This window comes from Alexandromys fortis, unplaced genomic scaffold, assembly GCF_014885135.2.
Source record: "Alexandromys fortis isolate MF-2015 unplaced genomic scaffold, M_Fortis_MF-2015_v1.1 scaffold_52, whole genome shotgun sequence".
Lineage (NCBI taxonomy): Eukaryota > Metazoa > Chordata > Mammalia > Rodentia > Cricetidae > Alexandromys > Alexandromys fortis.
The window spans coordinates 9,243,732-9,263,664 of record NW_026067929.1 but is presented as its reverse complement, the minus strand read 5'-3'; the positions used below and the strand labels follow the sequence as shown (position 1 = coordinate 9,263,664).

Genomic DNA, 19,933 nt, shown 5'->3' with positions numbered 1-19,933 from the left:
ACACATACTTGGAGTTCCAGTATTCAGGAGGCTGCAGCAGGAGGAGCTCATTTGATGCCAACCTATATGACACAGAGTGTACCTTGTTTTATTTTGTTCTTTCATACATTACATCCTGACTGCAGTTTCCCCTCCCTCCACTACTCCCAGTCCCTTCCCTGCACCTCCTCTCTCCCCCAGATCCACTTTTCCTCCATCTCTGTTAATAATAATAATAATAATATAATAATAATAATACTAATAATAATGCAGGCCTCCCTGGGACTTCTACTAAACGTGGCCTAATAAGTAACAATACATACCAAGACTGGATGAGGCAACCCAGGAGGAAGGGTCCCAAGAACAGGCAAAAAAGTCAGAGACACCCTCACTCCTACTGCTGGGAGTTCCACAGGAACACCAAGCCACACAACCATAAGGTATATGCAGAGGACCTTGATCAGACCCATACAGCGTCACTCTGCTCTTGTCACTTCAGTCTCTATGAGCCCCTGTGAGGTCCGCTTAGTTGATTCTGCAGGGCATGTTTAGCATGGTGTACTTGACCCCTCTGGCTCCTGGAATCCTTCCTACCCCTGTTCTGCAGGGTTCCTCTGGCTCCACCTAGCGTCTGACTGTGGGTCTCTGCATCTGCTCCCAGAGTTCACTGGATGACATGAAGCCCCTCTGATGACAATCAGGCCTAGGCACCAGACTATGACTATAACAGAATATCAGGAAGAATCATTTCATTGACTTTTTTTTTTTTTTTTTTTTNTTTTTTTTTTTTTTTTTTTTTTTTTTTTTTTTTTTTTTTTTTTTTTTTTTTTTTTGGCCATTCATGTTTGGTTCTATCCTGGGTTTCTTGGCTGTCTGCCTCTGGTTCCTGGCCATCCAGGTAGTGTCAAATATGGCTCCCTCTTGTGGCATGGGCCAGTCATTGGCCACTCCCACAAGTCCTACACCCCAGGCCACCTTGCAGGCAGGACAGATTGTAGGTAAAAGGTTCTGTGGCTGGATTGATGTCCCAGTCCCACTGCTAGAGCCTTGCCTGATTATAAAGGATGGCCGGTCCGGGCTCTTTATTTCCCATTACTAGATTTCCACTGCATTAGATTTCTTCACCTCCCCCACCAATTCCAGGAAGACATCTCTCCCGGCACTCTCTCCCTCTGTCCTTAGATCCTGGTTTGACTTAAAATAAAATTGCGGGGATAAGATATGATGAGAATCCCTATTATTACATGCTTACATGGTGTATATGCATGGGTTGAGGACCACTACTCTAAACCTAATTATCCCCAGAAATTTTGCCCTTAGATTTTCAACTACTTGGGGGCAGAACCAAAGAAATGCCAGTTATGCCACCTAGAAAGCCTACCACACAGGGAGTCGATGTGGCACTGCTGTACCTCCATGATGGGCCCCATGCCAGGGCAGCTGTCTCCCTGTGGCCATCAGCCTCACGTGGTACTAACGCTTAGGTACTTGCTCTCCCTTCCACCTGGAATCCTCTTCCCTCAGTATCTACCTGACTCCTTCCTTCCAGTCTACAATGCCGCATTAATGAACCGTTCCAAACTTCTGAGCACTAAGACGATACCTTCCATGCTGTTCCGTCTCCATCCTCACTCATCTCCCTTAAATTCTAAGTGGCACTTGTCACAATTTTCTGCCACCTTTGCACCTCCGTAAAAGTTTAAATTCTATAAAATAACTTTTTATGAGATGGGGGGGGGGCGGGTGTAGATTATCTTACTATGTTGCCCAGATAAACACATCCGGCCTACATGAAGTTATAGCAGGTATTCTGAAATATGCACTCTAAAATGATGACTTGAGTAGCGATGGGTTCTCTGTGCTCAGCAGAAAAGGAATCCTATCATATGACGTACCCTGGAGCATCCCCTGAGATGAGAGGAGAGCATTTTGTGCTAACCTCCTGGTATACTGCACACCACCCTTGGGGATTTCTTCCAATTGCTGTTGGGTCATCTCTCAACCTTCACCGTTCCATTTCAGCCAAACACACCTTTCATTCATATCCCTAAAATGATTTTTCTGAAGTGTCTAAAAAAGCCTTTAATCAAGCTACTTAGCTTATGGTGTGATGGTTAGGGCTTTGTTGTTGTTGTTGAGACAGGATCTCACTGTGCAGCTGGGGCTGCCCCAACTGATGGTGTGATGGTTAGGGTTTTATTGTTGTTGAGACAGGATCTCACTGTGCAGCTGGGGCTGCCCTTGTACTGGACACCCACATGCTTCATCTTTCCCACTGCTGGGATGGCAAGTATGCCCTATGGTGTGTGGCCATGGGCAGGGGATTCTGAAGGCTTTTGCTTCATTACCTTCTAGCCCCACTGTTGCTCTTGAGAAGTTTAAAGCCCTGATTTCCTCTGGAAGATTTTTGGTTCCTAGTGTAATGGGATTTATGTCGGGTATGGATTTTAATCAGTGCTAGATGCTTTTGGTATAAAAATCCAGACTCTGAATCTGGAATTAATTCTTTAGCTAATAACTATTTGGGGTTTGAACTGCTGGGCAACTCTTTAACTTTCAAAATTTACTTTCCTGCTCTTTTGTTGCTTTGCTTTTATTCTTTTCACTTTTTATTTATACTGTCATTTTTTAAATTTCCAGAAATCTTCTTATTCTGAGCTTCAAAAAATAATGTTTCAGTTCTATGAACATAATTTAGCCTTCCGATGGTTGTTTCTTTTATAGCCTCTTGTGAAAGACATTTACAAAGATGCCTAGTATTGCTCTTATCTTTAAGAATGGGGCAAACAGGCATGAGCAGAAAGGTCTGCACTCACAGGTGGAGCTTGGCAGCTGCATGTTTCCCTGTAGGACATTCTTGACAAGTATTTTATGGAGGAGACGTCTGATGTACACATAGTTTAGTCATTTGGCTGTTTGTCCAGAGAAGCAGCCTCTTTTCTGATACCTAAAAGATATAAAATAACAAACATAAGCTGGGATTCCAAAAGACGAAGATGGAGAAGTAAGTTGAGTCACATTCAGAATCATTTTTTCCCTCTTTGGCATCTGACGTTCCCAGCTCCCCTTCTCTGCCTATAATACCTGAGTCAGGGGTCCTCAGACTTACTGCCTATAGCTATAGCTAAGTCTCTGATTTTATTATTATAGATAAATAATTCTTATTAGGTCACTTGATGCTCTGGGGGGTTCTGACTTTGGGACAGACTTTAAACCAAGCCTCTTGGTTGTAGTTTTACTCTCACCAGCTTCCTCAGAGATACTGCAAGCCTTTCATTTTGTCTCACATTTTTTCTCCTATTTGAATATTCCCTGAACTTTCCTGTACTTTCCCACGTACAGCTGCTTCCAATTTCCAGCTTCCATGTACTACCGCTACATTAGTTCTGCCCCGTATGAAACCTTGCACTTTGTTGCCACTGCCGTGATGGACTGCACGTGCTCTGCATGCCATGCTGCCACCACTGTGAGTCTGCACTCACTCTCCGACCCCGGCACCAGACTCTCAGCTCCCTCAAGGCAGGCTGCCTTCGTCATGCACGTCACAGCACTGCAAAGGCGCTAAGACTACAGAATTCGGAACCTCAGTTCAATTTATTAAAGGAGTAATTGTTGGTTCTGTTTATAGTAACACAGGGTTTTAGATAAGGCTGCTTGTAATTTCTTTTTTATTTGTTTTCTATCAGCAAATGTGAGTCTCTTACTCAGACTTGGTGAACAATCAGTAAATGCTAGGCAAAACAGGTCATAATAAATGATTGCCTGTCCTTTAAGTCTGTTTTGAAACATGTATGTTTCAAAATATACACACACGTGAATATACGTGTATGCTGATACTTAACACATGTGTATTTGAAGTTTATATCTATTTATTGAATGTATATGAGTGTTTTGTCTTCATGTATATATGTACATCATGTGTGTACCTGGTGCCCATGGAGGTCAGAAGAAGACACTGGATCCACTAGAACTGGAGCTACAGATGGTTATGAACTACCATGCCAGTATGAGGAGCCAAACCTGGATTCTCTGCAAGAACAACAGATGCTCTTAACTGCTGAACCAGCTTCCTAGCCCCTCATGTGTATAGTTATATATCAGTCATCCTTTAAGTGCTAGACGTGACTTCTGTTTTACTAGAATAAGAACCTTTGGCTTTTCTCTTTTCTCCAACAGGATATCCATCACAAGAGTCACTGCTGACATCTCCCTCGCCAAACGTTCAGTATTAAACAACCCCAGTAAGCATGCAATAATAGAAAGATCCAACACAAGGTCAAGCTTAGGTAAGTCTGTCAATACCAATGAGTTCAAGCTATTCAAATATGTCTTATCTAATAGTAACAGTGAGAAGATCTGAATAGAGAATAAGTCCAGCTACTAGGTAGAAAAATCAGCGTCAATAGCTAGTCTATAGTCCTAATGACTTGAGTGTAAATTATTAAAATAGCATAAGCCAAAACATCCCACCTGCCAATCAGCACTGTGGTTTGTTTCAGAAATGTTCATGGAATAGTTACAGCGGTAATGAAATCATTTTCAAAACCATGTTTTACCCGCTGAGGCTGATAACAGAGGAAACAGGATAACAGAAGTCAGTTCTTATCTGTTGTCTGAGTTGCATCAGTACTTTTCTTTGTAAAACCAGCATGGGGAGGTTGATGTATTTACAGAGAGGTGATTGGAAATTGTTCATTAACATACAATGATTAGATAATATCCAGACCTTCCAGCAGCTACTACAACATGTCCTTGGTGTTTTAATTACTGGTACACTTTTAACTAATATTGTTAGGCTTTTGGTTTTATACATTTCTAAAAGTTGTGGGACATATTTAGGTTCACTTAATTTTTAACTTAGGCTAAATATGGAAAGCCTTTGGGAGGCAGGGTTTACGTATACAAGTTTCCTAATTACTCTGAACTATAATTATATAAATAGAAAAACATAAATAATAACATTTTATCTTTTAGCAATACTTCATAAAACTCTGTTTTGGGGACTGGAAGGCTAGCTCAATGAATTAAGGGCACTTGCTGTTCTTGCAGAGAACTGGAATTCAGCTTCTAGTATATACTGGGAAACAGGGATCCAACACTCTCTTCTGGCCTCTATGAGTATGCATAGACATAACACATAAACTAAACTTCCTTTTGTCTCCCAATAAGCCCTCCGAGGTAATTTCAGAGGCATAGGTCTGGAACTGTACTAGAGATGTAGGTGTGGCAGCACCTCTCACCCCAGCACCTTCAGACGATGGGGCAGTAAGAGTAACATTCAAAAGCAGCCTGGTGATACCCTATCTTATAATTATTCTTCCTTTCTTGAGAAGAAAAATGAGATAATTTTTACTCATAGTAATCTCTTATTTTATCTAGTACTTAAGAAAATTGTTACAAAATTATCATTTCATAGATTTAACCAATTAAAAAAGAAGTCAAGCAATTTATTTACAGAGACCAATTAAATCAACAGCAGGATAGACTGGTTTAGGCTGCCAAAACCTTTACAACTACTGGTGGTGTAGTTTTTTAAATGCCTCTTCTAGCCATAGATCTTATTGAGCACATACTAGGTACAAAACAACGTGCTAAAGCCTGAAAGACTTGATGCAGCCCCTGTGCCCAGGAGCTCAGACAGCAATAAGGTAAATAAGAGACCCTGGGGTGTGGAGTGAATGCAGTGTTCCTGAGCTGAACCCGGTGCTGAAGAGCTAAGGCTGCAGCAGGTATAGGCCCTGGGGAAAACTTCCACAGGCGGTGTCCTGAGCTGAGACTTGAAGCTTACAAGCATGTAGAAAAGGACAAAAGTTAAGAAGGAGATGAGGTGATGTTCTGAGACAGTGGCAATAATTACAAGAGGCTTCTGGACAACATGTGTCACTTTGGCTGAAGTGTATCCTTTAAAGAAAAGGGAGGTAGAAGGCAATAATAAAGAGGTAAAGTAAAATAAGGAGCATGCTAAAGAGCTTGTTCTTAAGGCATTAAGGAACGGTTGCTAGTAAGTATTCAAGTATTCAAGGTGTCAGGGTAATAGAAGCAAAGAACACAAAATGTAGCTATAAGATCACAGAGTTGGTCAGTGGCTCATGAGCCCAGGCAGCAGAGAAGAAATTGAGAAGGGCATCAGTAGACACAGGGATGGCCCCCTGGGAGGAAATGGCATTCCAGCCGGGACACCTGCAGAATGTTTAATGCTGGGGACACTTGCATCAGGAGTTGCAAAGCTAAAGAACTATCTGCAGTCAATATAGTTTTACACACAATAGTCATCTTTCCACCCACAGATTATTGGTAAACAAATCATAGACATATTTTACCAAATAAATAAACTATCTTAATATGATAGAGTCCATATATTGTAATTCAGCCTCTCAAATCTCTCATTTTTCATTAAAAAAAACCTTTTTCTTGAAAAACTGAGCTACTTATTCTGAAGGTTTCTGGCGGTCTGAATTTCTCTGACTGTATTACGTTATCATTTATCAAATTCTGTTTCTTGTATTTCTGATAAATTAGCAAACTTATGAGCCAGATCAGATGGCAGATGTAGTATTTATTGTAGCAAGACTATATGCATTAGGGGTGCTGTATGACCAACCATTATTTTGAAGTTAGTATCTCAAGTGACTAAGTTGTGGTTTCTCAAAGCATCCAAGTAAAGAACTTGATGCAAACAGTTAGTGACTTGCCTACTAGGTGAGTTCAAATCATCTTTGGAAATGCTCTGTCATTAATACAAATGAATCACAGAAAGTGGAGGCACTCCTAGCCTCAGGTGGCTGGTCCGAAGAAGTCTTGTGGACTTAACCTTTCACTTTCAGTCAGAACTACAAGCTCCACGCTGCGCTTTACAGTTCAATACTGAATTATCAAAATTTAAAACTTCAGGGTGTTTTGTTCAGCTACATTTTAAGGCTGAGCACCCCATGGCCAGCAGAAGGCACACTAGAATGTGTGGAGCATCCCCATCATCACAGAGGTTCAAGTGGGGGGTGCCGTAGTGTTGAAATAGGAGCAGCGAGGCTGCATCCCCAGCACCCCAGCCGCCTGGCTAGCTTATGCCCAAAATAACAACACACAAACTGTATTCTTTTGAACACTGCTTGCCCATTATATCCAGCCTCTTCTCAGCTAACTCTCGCACCTGGACTAGCCCATTTCTAATAATTTGTGTAAGCACCCCAAAGTGCGCTTACCAGGAAGATTCTAGCCTACGTCCATCCTGGGTCGGAGCTGCCTGGGAGAGCGGAGCCTGGCATCTCTGCTCCAGAGAGCAGAGCTGTCAAGTCTCTCCGGGAGCAGAGCAGAGTCTGAGCTCTTCCTCCCAGCATCCTATTCTGTTTACTCCTCCCACCTATGTTTTAACCTATCAGGGCCAGCCAAGCAGTTTCTTTATTGCTTAACAAATGAAATCAACAGATTGATATATGACACTCCCACATCACCATAGTGGGATCCCTGCAGAATGTAAGGATAGCCATTTATGCAATTTTACGCGATGCTTCTAGTGGGAAGCTGCCCTTCAAAACATGAATGTTACTAGACCACTTCTTTACTTTTTGAGATTTTTAATTTAATTACATTTTCTCTTACCTTTCCTCCCTCCAAACCCTCTCACAAGGTTGTCCCCTCTCTTTCAAACACATGCTCTCTCTCTCTCTCTCTCTCTCTCTCTCTCTCTCTCTCTCTCTCTCTCGTTTTCTCTCTCTCGTTTTCTCTCTCTCGTTTTCTCTCTCTCGTTTTCTCTCTCTCTCCCTCCCTCCCTCCCTCCCTCTCTGTTTTTACAAATTCTTATTGCACGCATATACGTATACACACACACACACACACACACACACACACACACACACACACACACATATTCTGGGTAATGTCAAAAGCTGTACCTGTAAAGTCTCACCACCATGACTGCCCAAATGTGAGCTGAACAAGGAGGAAACCAATGAACATGACAAACTGGGTGGAGAAAAGTTTACAAGGCCTCAACCCTACCCAAAGAACTGTAAGCAACTGAGGAAAGCTAGGGACAGGAGAGGCTGTCCTCCCCAGGGCAGAGCACGCCAGTTCAATGTCCAGTATCAAATGGTGAACCCTGAAAACATATATCCAGGTAGCACTGTATGGAGTGAAGGGGTTATTATACTTAAGACAATGTTATGTCTTCATTGGTGAAAGTATGAAGTATGGCTTGGGCTAAACTTCTAATGGGTACCCTTCCTCTCTCTTTTTACATTGTACATATTTACATAATGGATGGTCCATGCACATGCGCAAGGAAAGAGGGTACATTTGGTGCTGGCTGAAAGAATAATTCCTGGAGGACCAAAGGTGTGAGCAAGCAGCCCTTGCCAAAGAACACCTTTCATCATCACATTGACTATAATCATTAAAATAGCAGCTGACTCTCTGGATAAAGAAAGAGTGTACCATTTTACTCCAGCTTACTGTAGTTTAAAAACATGTCCTTTTAAATAAGTTACCTCTGTTTAACCTTTTGCAGCCGAAGTTCAGAGTGAAATTGAAAGGATTTTTGAACTTGCAAGAACACTGCAATTGGTAGTCCTTGATGCAGATACGATTAATCACCCAGCTCAACTCAGTAAGACCTCTTTGGCCCCTATTATAGTGTATGTAAAGATTTCTTCTCCTAAGGTAAGCGGGGTTGCCATTGTTTTTCTATATTCAGACATTACTGCAATGTGCTTTATGCTCTGATTTCCAGCAGTCACAGGCGATGCCATATTATGAACATAGGGTTTTTGAGAACACCCATACTAATCAAGAAGTTTTAAGAGCAGTACAAGCATGGTTAGTGTTATGGCTGAAACCAGTGGTCTTAAGTGTGGGCCATAGGTCACTGAAAGGATTTCAGAGAGTTTGTAAGTGGAAGAGTTTGGAAGCTGCTTCGGTGAAAAAAATAAGATGTTGCTTCCTTTCAACACGCTTGGCATCTACAGACATGGTGGTAAAGCTGCTAGTAGTCCAAGCATGAATACATGTAGTAGCAAACACATGTTTATGTCCTCCCAGTTTCACATAAGAATGTCTGGATGCAGTAGGGGTAAACTGTTTAACACTGTGTAATGAACTAAAACGTTCAGCTACTGTCCAGAGCAGACTGTCTCAAGGAGGAACACCAACGCCACTGTGCAACTCTCGTTCTAGGACTAACGACAGGATGCTCATTCGGACTCATGTACTTAGGTCTTTCCTTAAGCAAATCAGTCCAACACTCCAAAAGAACCGCTTGTTGCCACCAACACTAATACTAAACAATGAAGTATGTAAATATGCAAGAGATACAGAATCCATGAATGACCTTACATGTCATGCATGGTAAAGGGGCAGTCAACTTCCAGTACAGATCATAGGACTGTTCTTACTCTGGTATACTAAGCTGTTCTCTGTGGCTACTGAGTCTTTATGGCCATGGGACTTTATGGTAATAAACTTGCTAGTCTTCAGTACAGTATCACAGAATGCCACCAAGTCTCTGAAGAGGCACAACTGGCACCTCCCCCTTTATTTAACTGTGTTTCTATAGTGGTCTCTTTACAAATATCAGTGAAACTGTACACTAAAGCAAATTAAAGGTTTCTTAAGTGGTTTATATTAACATGTGCCAGATTTATTTCTGACTGAATTAACAGTGCTAAGATTTCTGATAAATACAAGAAATATTTCCTACAAACAATGGCCCTCTGGGGTTCACAATATTTTTAAACTTAAATAGGTCATGAGGCATAAAGTTTGAGAACTGTTAGGCTAGAAAAAAAGAGCCCACATCAGCCTTATACTAGTGTTTAAGCTTGCAAGAGACTTATGCAAGACTGTTAATTTTGTTGTTAATCTCTGTTGTATTTTATTTCTTAATGATAGATGCCTGTCCTCCATGTATATAATGTATTATATATTATGGATATGTATGTATTGTATATTCTGTATTTATAAAATACTCCATAGTGTACCCTGTAGCTTACCCAAGTACAGATATTCCTGTTACAAATGCCTACCATTTTCAGGTTTTACAAAGGTTAATAAAATCTCGAGGGAAATCGCAAGCAAAACACCTCAATGTCCAGATGGTAGCCGCTGATAAACTGGCCCAGTGTCCTCCGGTAAGTTATCTATATGGCGCAAAAGCTAAAGAAATCAGACCTACATTTTAAAAAGCTGCAGTTATGCACCTGTGGGAAGATACTCCTCCTCACTTACAACTGTATTTATTCCAAAAGCGTAAAGTATGCCGCAGCCTGTGTGACCATGCATTTTGAGCATCCTTAGGCCAGATCAGATCAGATCACCCTTCCAAAAATGCCAACTGCATCCTTTACAGGCCTCACTTCCTAATACTGTGGTGTGTAAGATGGACCTATTGGATGCTGGTTCTTATCCACATCTAGTCACAGGGAATAAGTTGTCTCTGTTGTAGGAGCTGTGGGCCTCTTCCCACAGCCCGGCTCCTGGCCGCTTGGCTAGCTTATACCCCGAAATAACAACACACAAATTGTATTCTTTTAAACACTGCCTGGCCCATTAGTTTCAGCCTCTTAACCCATTTCTAATAATCTATATAGCACCACGAGGTGTGCTTACCAGGAAAGATTTAGCATGTCTGACCTGGTGGCTGGCTGCATCGCGTCTGCCCCGGAGAGAGCTGCATGGAGTCTTAGCTCACTTCTTCTTCCTCCCAGCATTCTGTTCTGTTTACTCTGCCTATCTAAATTTTAACCTATCAGGGCCAAGGCAGTTTCTTTATTTAACCAGTGACCTTCCTCCATCATGTCTCCTCTTAACAAGTGTTTGAGAAATAGACTTGGGACCATGTCAAACTAAATGTTGACTTTCCGTATAGGAGAATGCAGACGTGAGCTTCCTTACCACGGCATACATGGAGGTCAGAGGATAACTGTAGCTGTTGGTCCCCAATTTCTATCTTACTGGAGACTAGTTCTCTTGTTGTGGTCCAATGTGTATGCCTGGCTAGCTGGCTGGCAGATTTCCAAGATTCTCTTGCCTGTACCCTGTGTTCCTGTAGGAATGCTGGGATTACAGAAGCTCAATGCTATGCACCTTGTTTGGGAATGGGGTCTGGAGATTCAAATTCGGGCCCTCACAGTTGCACAGCAAGCACTTTTTACCCAGTGAGCTAGCTCATCATCCCAAACCAACTTTTGAACACCAGGTTTCCCAGAAACACATTCCTAATTTTATATATTATACTTTGGGACAACAGATCCCATCTAGTGTTCATTAAAGTACAACTATTTCAAAAGTTATAAAAGATGTAATTCTGGATTTGATTCATTTAAAGTATGTTAAATCTCTAGATCAATGATTTTAAATATTCAGAAGCAAAGAACCTCTCCTCCCACCGAACTGTGCAGTTTGGATCATGTCAAAATGTCAGTAGTTTGAGCTACTTCTGCCAAAGTACATGACCTAATCCTGCCTCATCAGCTTCCAGAACTTCCTGCAGTCTGTAACAAGAATAAGCCCCTTTCTAAATTGTTTGGATTTGCCATGTGTTCCTACCATAGTACCAGTATGCTTTTTCCACCACAGATAATAACTCCCCTGCACTGCCCTTACCAATCAGGCTGACAGCTGTCCACTTTCAGGCAATTAGTTAGCCATTCAGTGTTTTAATTAGCGATTTGAAGTGACACATGCATAAGCTAAGACTCAGCTAAGGGAAAATGGAAAAACAGGGCAAGAACAAATACAATGGGCAAGGCCTCTCTCTCTTCTGCTTATAGGTTTGGGGAGGAGAGGGACCTTGGTCCTGGGCTGCATTAATGTGCTATCTGAAATGCTTGCTTTAGCAGGAGTCATTTGATGTGATCTTGGATGAGAACCAGCTTGAGGACGCTTGTGAGCATCTCGCTGACTATCTGGAGGCCTACTGGAAGGCCACCCACCCACCCAGCAGTAACCTCCCCAACCCTCTCCTTAGCCGAACGTTAGCCACTTCAGCTTTACCCATGAGCCCCACCCTAGCCTCTAATTCACAGGTAAGAGGGCTTCCTTTTATGGTGGTCTTCACTGAGAATCTAGGCAGCCTGAGCTATACCCCTGGCACACAACCCAGAGAGGTAATTCAGGGCTTGCTCTACTACCCCTTGCTCACCAGACTAAGACATGTGCCATTTAACCCAGTCTCTCTGAGTTGTGCACCTGTGAACTAAGAACTAAGTCCAGTATGAGCTGTGTACCTGGAAGCAAAGAACTGTAAACGGAATACACTGTAAACAGCTCAGCCTCTGGAGCCCACTGACTGCATGAACACTAAGATGGTAGATCGTGTTTACAACCTCCACCGGTTCCTTGGCTGTCCCTGTTCCAAAACCATAATAGGGAGCTAGCTCAGATGGCTTAAATATTGACTCAAAGGAGTCGTATTTAGCTCCATATTATGCCACTTGCTTATAATCTTAGCTTTTTGGGAGGCTGAGGCAGAAAATGAAAGTAAGCAGCCAAATTAGGACACCCTCTTTTGTGAGGGTTCTAGAATAGTACATGTCCCATTAGATGCCCCATCTTAATGAATTTTAATCTACTCAAAGCAGATTAGTTAAAGCTATGGTATCGGTACTAGAATCACAAAAGACTGTAAAAGAACACTCTTTCCCCATCATTAAAATGAAATGTAACTATGAGCACAAGTCCAGTTTAAGCAGTGCCACTAGGTGTTTCAAAAAAAAGTGCCTAAGGTAGGTTAGGCTTCATTTCAGCATTCTGGGTACTTCAAAGGGATGTACTTACATGGTGCTGTTCTCTATACACTTTAACGTTCCGTAGGTTCTGTCCTTAGTTGATGCCCTCATGTGTCCCTTCTCCAGGGTTCTCAAGGTGATCAGAGGACTGATCGCTGTGCTCCCAGGTCTGCTTCCCAAGCTGAAGAAGAACCTTGCCTGGAACCAGTCAAGAAATCCCAGCATCGTTCTTCCTCCTCAGCCACACACCAAAACCACCGCAGTGGGACAGGTCGCGGCCTCTCTAGGCAAGAGACGTTTGACTCTGAAACCCAGGAGAGCCGAGACTCTGCCTATGTGGAGCCAAAGGAAGATTATTCACATGAACACGTGGACCACTATGCCCCACACCGCGAACATAACCACAGAGACGAGACCCACAGCAGCAATGGCCACAGACACAGGGAGTCTCGCCACCGCTCTAGGGACACGGGTCGAGAGCAGGATCACAACGAGTGCAACAAGCAACGGAGCCGGCATAAATCTAAGGATCGCTACTGTGACAAGGAAGGGGAAGTGATATTCAAGAGAAGGAACGAGGCCGGCGAGTGGAATAGGGACGTCTACATCCGCCAATGACCGTGTGTGTTCCTGCCCCCAAATTTTGTGTATCATCCTTAAGCAAAATCTCTGGGGGCTACATTGCAACCATCTGTGACCTGTCCTGTATATTGTATTGCTGTTGCTTCAATAGCAATAGCATGCAACCAAGTATTAATATACGTTCTCTTGAAAGTACCACATACATTGGCCTAGTACAGCTACAGTCCTCCATCTTTATCCCGGACTCTCCAAAAGCAGTTTGGGGCTGCTGCCACTTAACAGAGTGGCTTCAGAAATGCAGTTAATGTATCCAGTGAGCCAGATGCAGCACAGATAACAAGTGGAATTGCTCCAGATTTTTAATACCCAGATACCTGACCCGTCATTCTTTCATGGACCACTGTTTCTTGCTTGTACCTCTGGCTGACTAAATTTGGGGACAGATTCAGTCTTGCCTTACACAAAGGGGATTATAAAGTTAGAATCTATTTTCTATGTACTAGTACTGTGTACTGTATAGACAGTTTGTAAATGTTATTTCTGCAAACACCTTATTATAATTATATATAATATATATATATATCAGTTTGATCACAATATTTTAGCGTATTAATGCCAAGTCAGCAGATTTGCTTTATGAATCACAGGGACTAGAAATGCCCACATTCAGGAAATTTCTAACAACATTGTCTAGACACCTCTCCCCATTCTAGAAGAGAGCCTGTACATATTGTAAATATGTGTGGTTGTTTGACTTGAGGTTTGATTTCTGAATGTTAGCCCATCCATTTAAGTTTTTAATTTTAACCATAAATTATGGTGATTATAACCAAACTCCAGAGGATTTTCTACTCCATACAGTCCACACTGATTGTGACAAACACGTTTTTAGCAGCTAGTGTCTGTGATAGTCACTGCACTGGAACCCGCCATGTGCACGCGTGTGAGTGTGTGAGCGACTGGAAAAGTGGAATGCAGAACTCGAGCTGACGGCCGAGTCCCGGCCACCTGGCTTAGGATTTAATTATGTTCCATGTTGCTTTAAAACCCATTGAGCAGCCAGGGAATGTGAAGAAGCTTGCTGCCAAAGGTAACTAGGAAAGCACTTATCTGCTGACTCCCTGCTGGAGCTCCTGACAAGAGAAAACACGGGCATCTTGGACTGTGCGTGTCCCACTGGAAATGTACAACCTTGTGTGTCAGCGTATTTTGTTTTAGTAAGAAATGTTTACACAGCTTGTGCAATTATTTCGTAGGGAAATAAATTTTTTATAACTTATCCCACTTCACTTTCTAACCTTGCCTATTGCTCCTGTTGTTTATCTCCAGTTACCTGCTGGTCTTCTCCCAGAATCAACCCAAACAGTTTCACTGTCTGTCAGAACCCAGAAGTGCTCCTTATAACCAAAGTTTCTGCTAAATCGTTAGAACCTATCAGGGCAAAATGGAATGACTTGAAGCAAAAAAATTCAATACTTTCTTACATGAGACACTTACTCTGAAGAAAAACCCAGAAGACACTTTCTTCATGCTTCAATTTGCCTGCTCTAAGAAGTATACAATGCTCTCATGCTAAGGCTAGCAAACCTCTGTATCTCTCAGGAGTCCAGTGCTGATGGCTAAGTTAGACTGTATTAGTTGCATGGGCCCTAGCATTTGAAGTTTTTCCCAGGAAAACACCTATTTGTGATTATCCAACCAGATTCATATATTACTAAAAAAATAATTGTTCTAATAAAATATTTTTTGATTAGTTTCCTGGATATTCCAGGTTCTTCCCAAATACTTCTAGGCATTTATGAGTAAAGCAGTTTTTTATTTAAAGCAGTTTTATGCTTAATACTTTATCCTATACTCAAGAAAACAAAAGCATTTAAAATATGAATTGCAAACACTATTTTACCAGTGTTTTAGTGGCTTGTCAAATGAAATTTTCCCCTTAGAATCAGCACTATACTACTTACAGAATTTACAGACTATACCCAAATTAATATCTACTCAACTTAAGACTGTTCTCATAAAATAAAATGTACACATTTGTCGCAGATGTTTGGCAGTAAAGTAATCCGTTCCTGTGTGTTATTTCATCCCAAGGAATGTCTCTGAGGCACTCAGACTCACGAAGGATGGCGTTTCTCTCACTTGCTGTCAGTCATCACTCATCCCTTTCAAAGAATAGTTCTAGAAGTGTCCACCTGGTCAATTCTGCACCCAATCTGTAGGTCCTCGCTTTAACATGAATATGTTTGTGCACATCAAAGCATTCCTCTATTCTGCTGAAGGAGCGGACATAGCGCACGCCTGTAGAAAACTGCACAGTGGGTCTATGTCAGCAGTGTAGGACACATCTAGAAATAAGAAAATAATTCCAAGGAAGCTGGGGGTATTTACTGACTTGGGGAATGTAATGCCAGGCTTTGCACAATCAAAGACTCAATCTTAACGTACTCAGTTGTAGAATTCTGACTTCTTTTTTCTGTATTCAAGCCAGAAAGTGATGGAAATGGAGTTAACAGTGTTATTCTCCCATGTCAGTCATTCAGCTTTTCCTAGGCTCTTTCTCTACTGCTCTTAACTTACTGACTCCAAGAAAGGTGCTGCTAAGCGTAGGATGTCTTATAGTCACACTGTACTTCGAGACAATGCCACATTTTAACATGGTCTGCTCTGCATTCCTGTTAAACAAACACTCATTGTCACGACCCTGAACTGTTTAACGAACTTGGTTTAAAGTCCTTCATGGAAACAAAGAGCTGGCATCTACACTGTTTACCAGCGGTGTTCATTGCCATCTAAGGAATGAATAAGTCAGATCCCACACTTACCATGTGGAATATCTTTATCCAGCCAATGCCAATATCCCCTGGTGTTCTTTTGGCAATCTTCTCTCCATGTCTAATTTAAGAAAACAATAAAAAATAAAAAAAAAAAAACAAGGTAAGTAGAAAATTTTTACAGTGTAAACCAGAGAGGCATCCTCTTCCCACCTTATTCAAACCTGTAGAATAATTCAGATTCCTACTTAGAAATTATCTCATGGTTAAGAGGCCCCACAGCTTCCCCGTCTGCTCCGTGAGGTGCTGCCACTCCTCCTTGATGCTCTGGTCTTACTCCAGCCAATGTCGTACTGCTGGCGCTCGGTCTTACTAACTGCTTTACTTCACTTTGCTCTAGAAACTAAAATCTAACATAGGATTTTCATTAACATGTATTTACCACTGAATTAAATATTTTTCTGTTTTCATAGAAATAATCTATATTAAAACTATGTTTAAAAGGTATGGTAATATCCTCCCACGTGTCCCTGATTGTTTTCATTTATTGCACCTTTTTCTAACATTTTTGGGTCCTTGAAGAATGTGCGGTTTGCTTTCAAATTTGAGGGAATAAATCCACTGACAAAGGCCCATGTTAATAGGAAAGCTGTTAACAGTATTCTGTGTCCTTGATGTTTTAAACACAAGCAGAGTTGTCTTTTGTTAGCTCTGCAGGTACTCTGGGTTTACTAGGATGGTTAAAAGTTGACACCATGCAAATTTGCTGCTAGGCTATTTCTCTCTCAGTCTCACCCCAGCTTAGCACATAACGATGTACAGAGAGCAGGGGAAAAAAAAGCAATGATTATGGCATTGCTTAAACTAGAGTCTTTTAAAACCAGAGGGGTTACACTGAGTCCCAGAAACAGAAGTACTACGAGGAGATGGTGTTTCTCTTTAGTCAAAATAGCACCTACTGGACACAGGCAAAATGAAAGATGGGAAGAGTTTGCTTATACACTTGAATCTTAGGAAATTCAATATAAATTTTCATATTTAATAAACACCTCTTGACTATCCACTCTGAAGCAGTGAGTGTAAAAGAAAAAAACTAGTTTACCTACCCTGGTACATTTCCCAAGTGTATGAGTGAGCTCGGGTTAACCACAGTAAAATGGCATCATAACGTGCTGTGAGCCGTGGACACAGGCACTTGGATCTAGAGCTCAGAGCTGTTCAAAGAGATGTTCTCCAGGAAGAAGCCATCAAAAGCTTTACTGATCCAAGAGCTGCTGCGATCTTCATGGATATGGTAAGTTGCTGAGAGACCTTCCTACAGGAAACCTACGAGGGAAAGAAACTAGCAGCAATTGGTTTCAGTTGTCCATTTGACACAACAAAGTCCAGTAATGTGGAAGGATGTAAATGAAAGATAACACACCAGTCTGGTGTGTTCCACGTGAGACCTTTCAAGTGTTGCTGGGTACTGGACATCTTAACAGTTTATCTACGCAGCAGGTAGAATGAAGCCAGTCTGAAGACATGACGGAGTTTTTGCAAAGCATATACTTAGGCTGCTAGTGCGGCCCAGGCAGACTGGATATGCTATCCCAGGTAGACCAGCCACAGTGGCAGGACGCCTTCACTTCTGCACACTGCCTTAGGTTCTTGTTTTTTGTCTGAGGTCAGTTAAGATTTAACTAAGAAGAGCTTTTATTTGGTCTTGTCTATCAGACACAGCTGCCTAAAGCTTGTCTTCTATCAAGCTGCTTACTTTTGCTGGCCAAAGCCCAGCAGAAAGTGCCAGGCCAGGTCTTAGCTGTTGGCCACTGTTTTCTGCTCCCTACCAAGCATGTTTCTGTTATTCTGCATGATTTCTGTTCCAGAAAATGATAAAACTACAGCCAAAATATGGATTACTTTTGTGTTTTAGTCTACAAAGTAAAAACCTTTATTTTATCTTTTAGATTATTATCTAGCACAACTCCAAATTTCATTTAGGAGAGCGGAGGCTGATGAAATGGCTTAGCAGGTAAAAGCAGTTGCTATACAAACCTGAGAACATGAATTCAAGCGGGCAAGTCACTCCCACGCGTGTGCCATGGCATGAGCAGAACTTCCACACACAGATCATACACAGTAAATAAGGGAATAGATCTTTAAAGTAAAAGAGCCTGACTTAGAATTAGTAAGCAGAGGGGGAGGGGCAGAGCTCAGGTAACAAGCCTACTTACCTTAGTCAAGATGCACGCAGTGTGACTACTGCCCATGGCCTGAATGCTTACTGCAAAAACTACTGCCAGATTTGGAACACAAAACACGTTTTTTCATAACCACATAAACAGTTCAGAGTTTTATTCTTTTGGTTTTGGACTATTTTTTTCACATTAGAAAAAACAATATGAGTTAAAACTGACATTATACTCCAGACTCAGAGGGAATTCCTCCTTGCCTTTTTATCATAAAAGGCAGATTATGTTTTCCCAGCCTCCCCGACATCTGCAGGGCTACTTAAACACACTGCTTCTTCCGTTGGCACCTTCCTGTGTCCTAAGCAAACACGCCATCATTCCACTGGCCTGAAAACACTTAGGTGTAAGAAAAACCAACACACAGAGAAAATATTCTGAATTTTCAGTTCCAAGAAACCTTCTCCTCTGTGCTTTTACATTTTAGAAACTTTGCAATAAAGAAGCCTATACAGTCCCTGTTGGCCAGCCAGATCACGTCTTCTCTCTTGGCATCTTGGAGACAATCAGGGTCCACACTCTGCAGTGGCACAACTGATGGATCAAATCGCTGCAGCTGTCTCAGTTGTTCCAGGGACAGGCCAGCTCCCACCATTCCTTGTCCTCCAATCTGTGGCTCCTGTTGGGAAGAAATAAACAAATGTCCTATAATTAGTAAGCTGCCTCTTTATAGCTTAAGTTACAAAGGCAAACTGGTTGTGCATCTGACCCCTCCCAGAAGCATACAGAGAGGTAAATATCCTTGCTTTTATGGGATGCACATGCCAATCTGAGGGAAGCAGAGAAGCAGTGATCTGTGGCCACCTGATGGAGGAGTTCTTGCTTATTTAGGATCCTCCATGCTTATCAGGTACTATGATTTTATGAAATGCCTGAAGGTTATGACTAGAAGCCTGTAGATTTAAAAATGCAGTCCTAACATATTTCAGCTATAAGACCTAAGCAAGCAGCTTTACCTAACTCCATTTATCCAAGTATACAATAGGTAAAATACCAGTTCTTTTTTTTGTTTTCATAATTTTATAGCTCTTGAAGACTCAGTTTTCAAACCATGTAGTACATTTCTCTTCTGACTATGAGTAGAGAATGATGAATTTCATTGACTTTTAGTTGTTAGTAGAGTTTTTAAACTCAGGTTGATAAAAATGGCTGTTACAGCAGTGGTACTGGGCACAGTCCCTCTATGTGCTTGGAACTCCTGCCTTGCCCTACTCTGCTGCAATAGGCCCAAAGCAGATTCTTTATTAACCAATGGTATTCACAGCATACAGAGGGGAATCCCACATCAATGTCTAGTTTCTTGAGTTCTTTATATATTTTGGAGTTCAGTCTTCTGCCTGATGTGGGGTTAGTGAAGATCTTTTCCCATTCTTGTAGGCTGCCATTTTGTCTTAGTGACCGTGTCCTTTGCCTTACAGAAGCTTCTCGGTTTCAGGAGGTCTCATTTATTAACTGTTGCTCTCAGCAATCTGTGCTACTGGTATTATATTTAGGAAGGGGTCTCCTGTGCCCATGCATTCGAGGCTACTTTCCACTTTCTCTTCAATGAGGTTCAGTGTGGCTGGATTTATGCTGAGGTCTTTGATCCATTTGGACTTGAGTTTTGTGAATGGCAATAGATATAGATCTATTTGCATTCTTCCACATG

At 41.8% G+C, this 19,933-nt stretch overlaps 2 protein-coding genes across 8 annotated transcripts in view; one reads left to right on the top strand and one right to left on the bottom strand.

The window, feature by feature from the left end:
- Cacnb2 (calcium voltage-gated channel auxiliary subunit beta 2) overlaps positions 1 to 17,089 on the top strand; it is a 338,776-nt gene extending 321,687 nt beyond the window's left edge. The window contains exons 10-14 of one of the 5 annotated variants that reach the window (XM_050144747.1): positions 4,156 to 4,265; positions 8,483 to 8,634; positions 10,005 to 10,100; positions 11,811 to 11,996; positions 12,825 to 17,089. In XM_050144747.1, coding sequence (XP_050000704.1) covers positions 4,156 to 4,265; positions 8,483 to 8,634; positions 10,005 to 10,100; positions 11,811 to 11,996; positions 12,825 to 13,316 — 1,036 coding nt within the window. In that variant the 3' untranslated portion in view covers positions 13,317 to 17,089. Of the gene's footprint in view, positions 1 to 4,155; positions 4,266 to 8,482; positions 8,635 to 10,004; positions 10,101 to 11,807; positions 11,997 to 12,824 lie in introns of all 5 variants that reach the window. The other 4 variants (XM_050144746.1, XM_050144748.1, XM_050144745.1 and 1 more) reach the window with 4 other exon arrangements.
- A 1,287-nt stretch (positions 17,090 to 18,376) lies between these two features.
- Positions 18,377 to 19,933, bottom strand: part of Nsun6 (NOP2/Sun RNA methyltransferase 6) — a 38,866-nt gene continuing 37,309 nt past the window's right edge. For all 3 annotated transcript variants that reach the window (XM_050144758.1, XM_050144759.1, XM_050144760.1), the window contains one exon: positions 18,377 to 18,904. In XM_050144758.1, the coding sequence (XP_050000715.1) occupies positions 18,671 to 18,904 (234 nt within the window). In that variant the 3' untranslated portion in view covers positions 18,377 to 18,670. The remainder of the gene's footprint in view (positions 18,905 to 19,933) is intronic.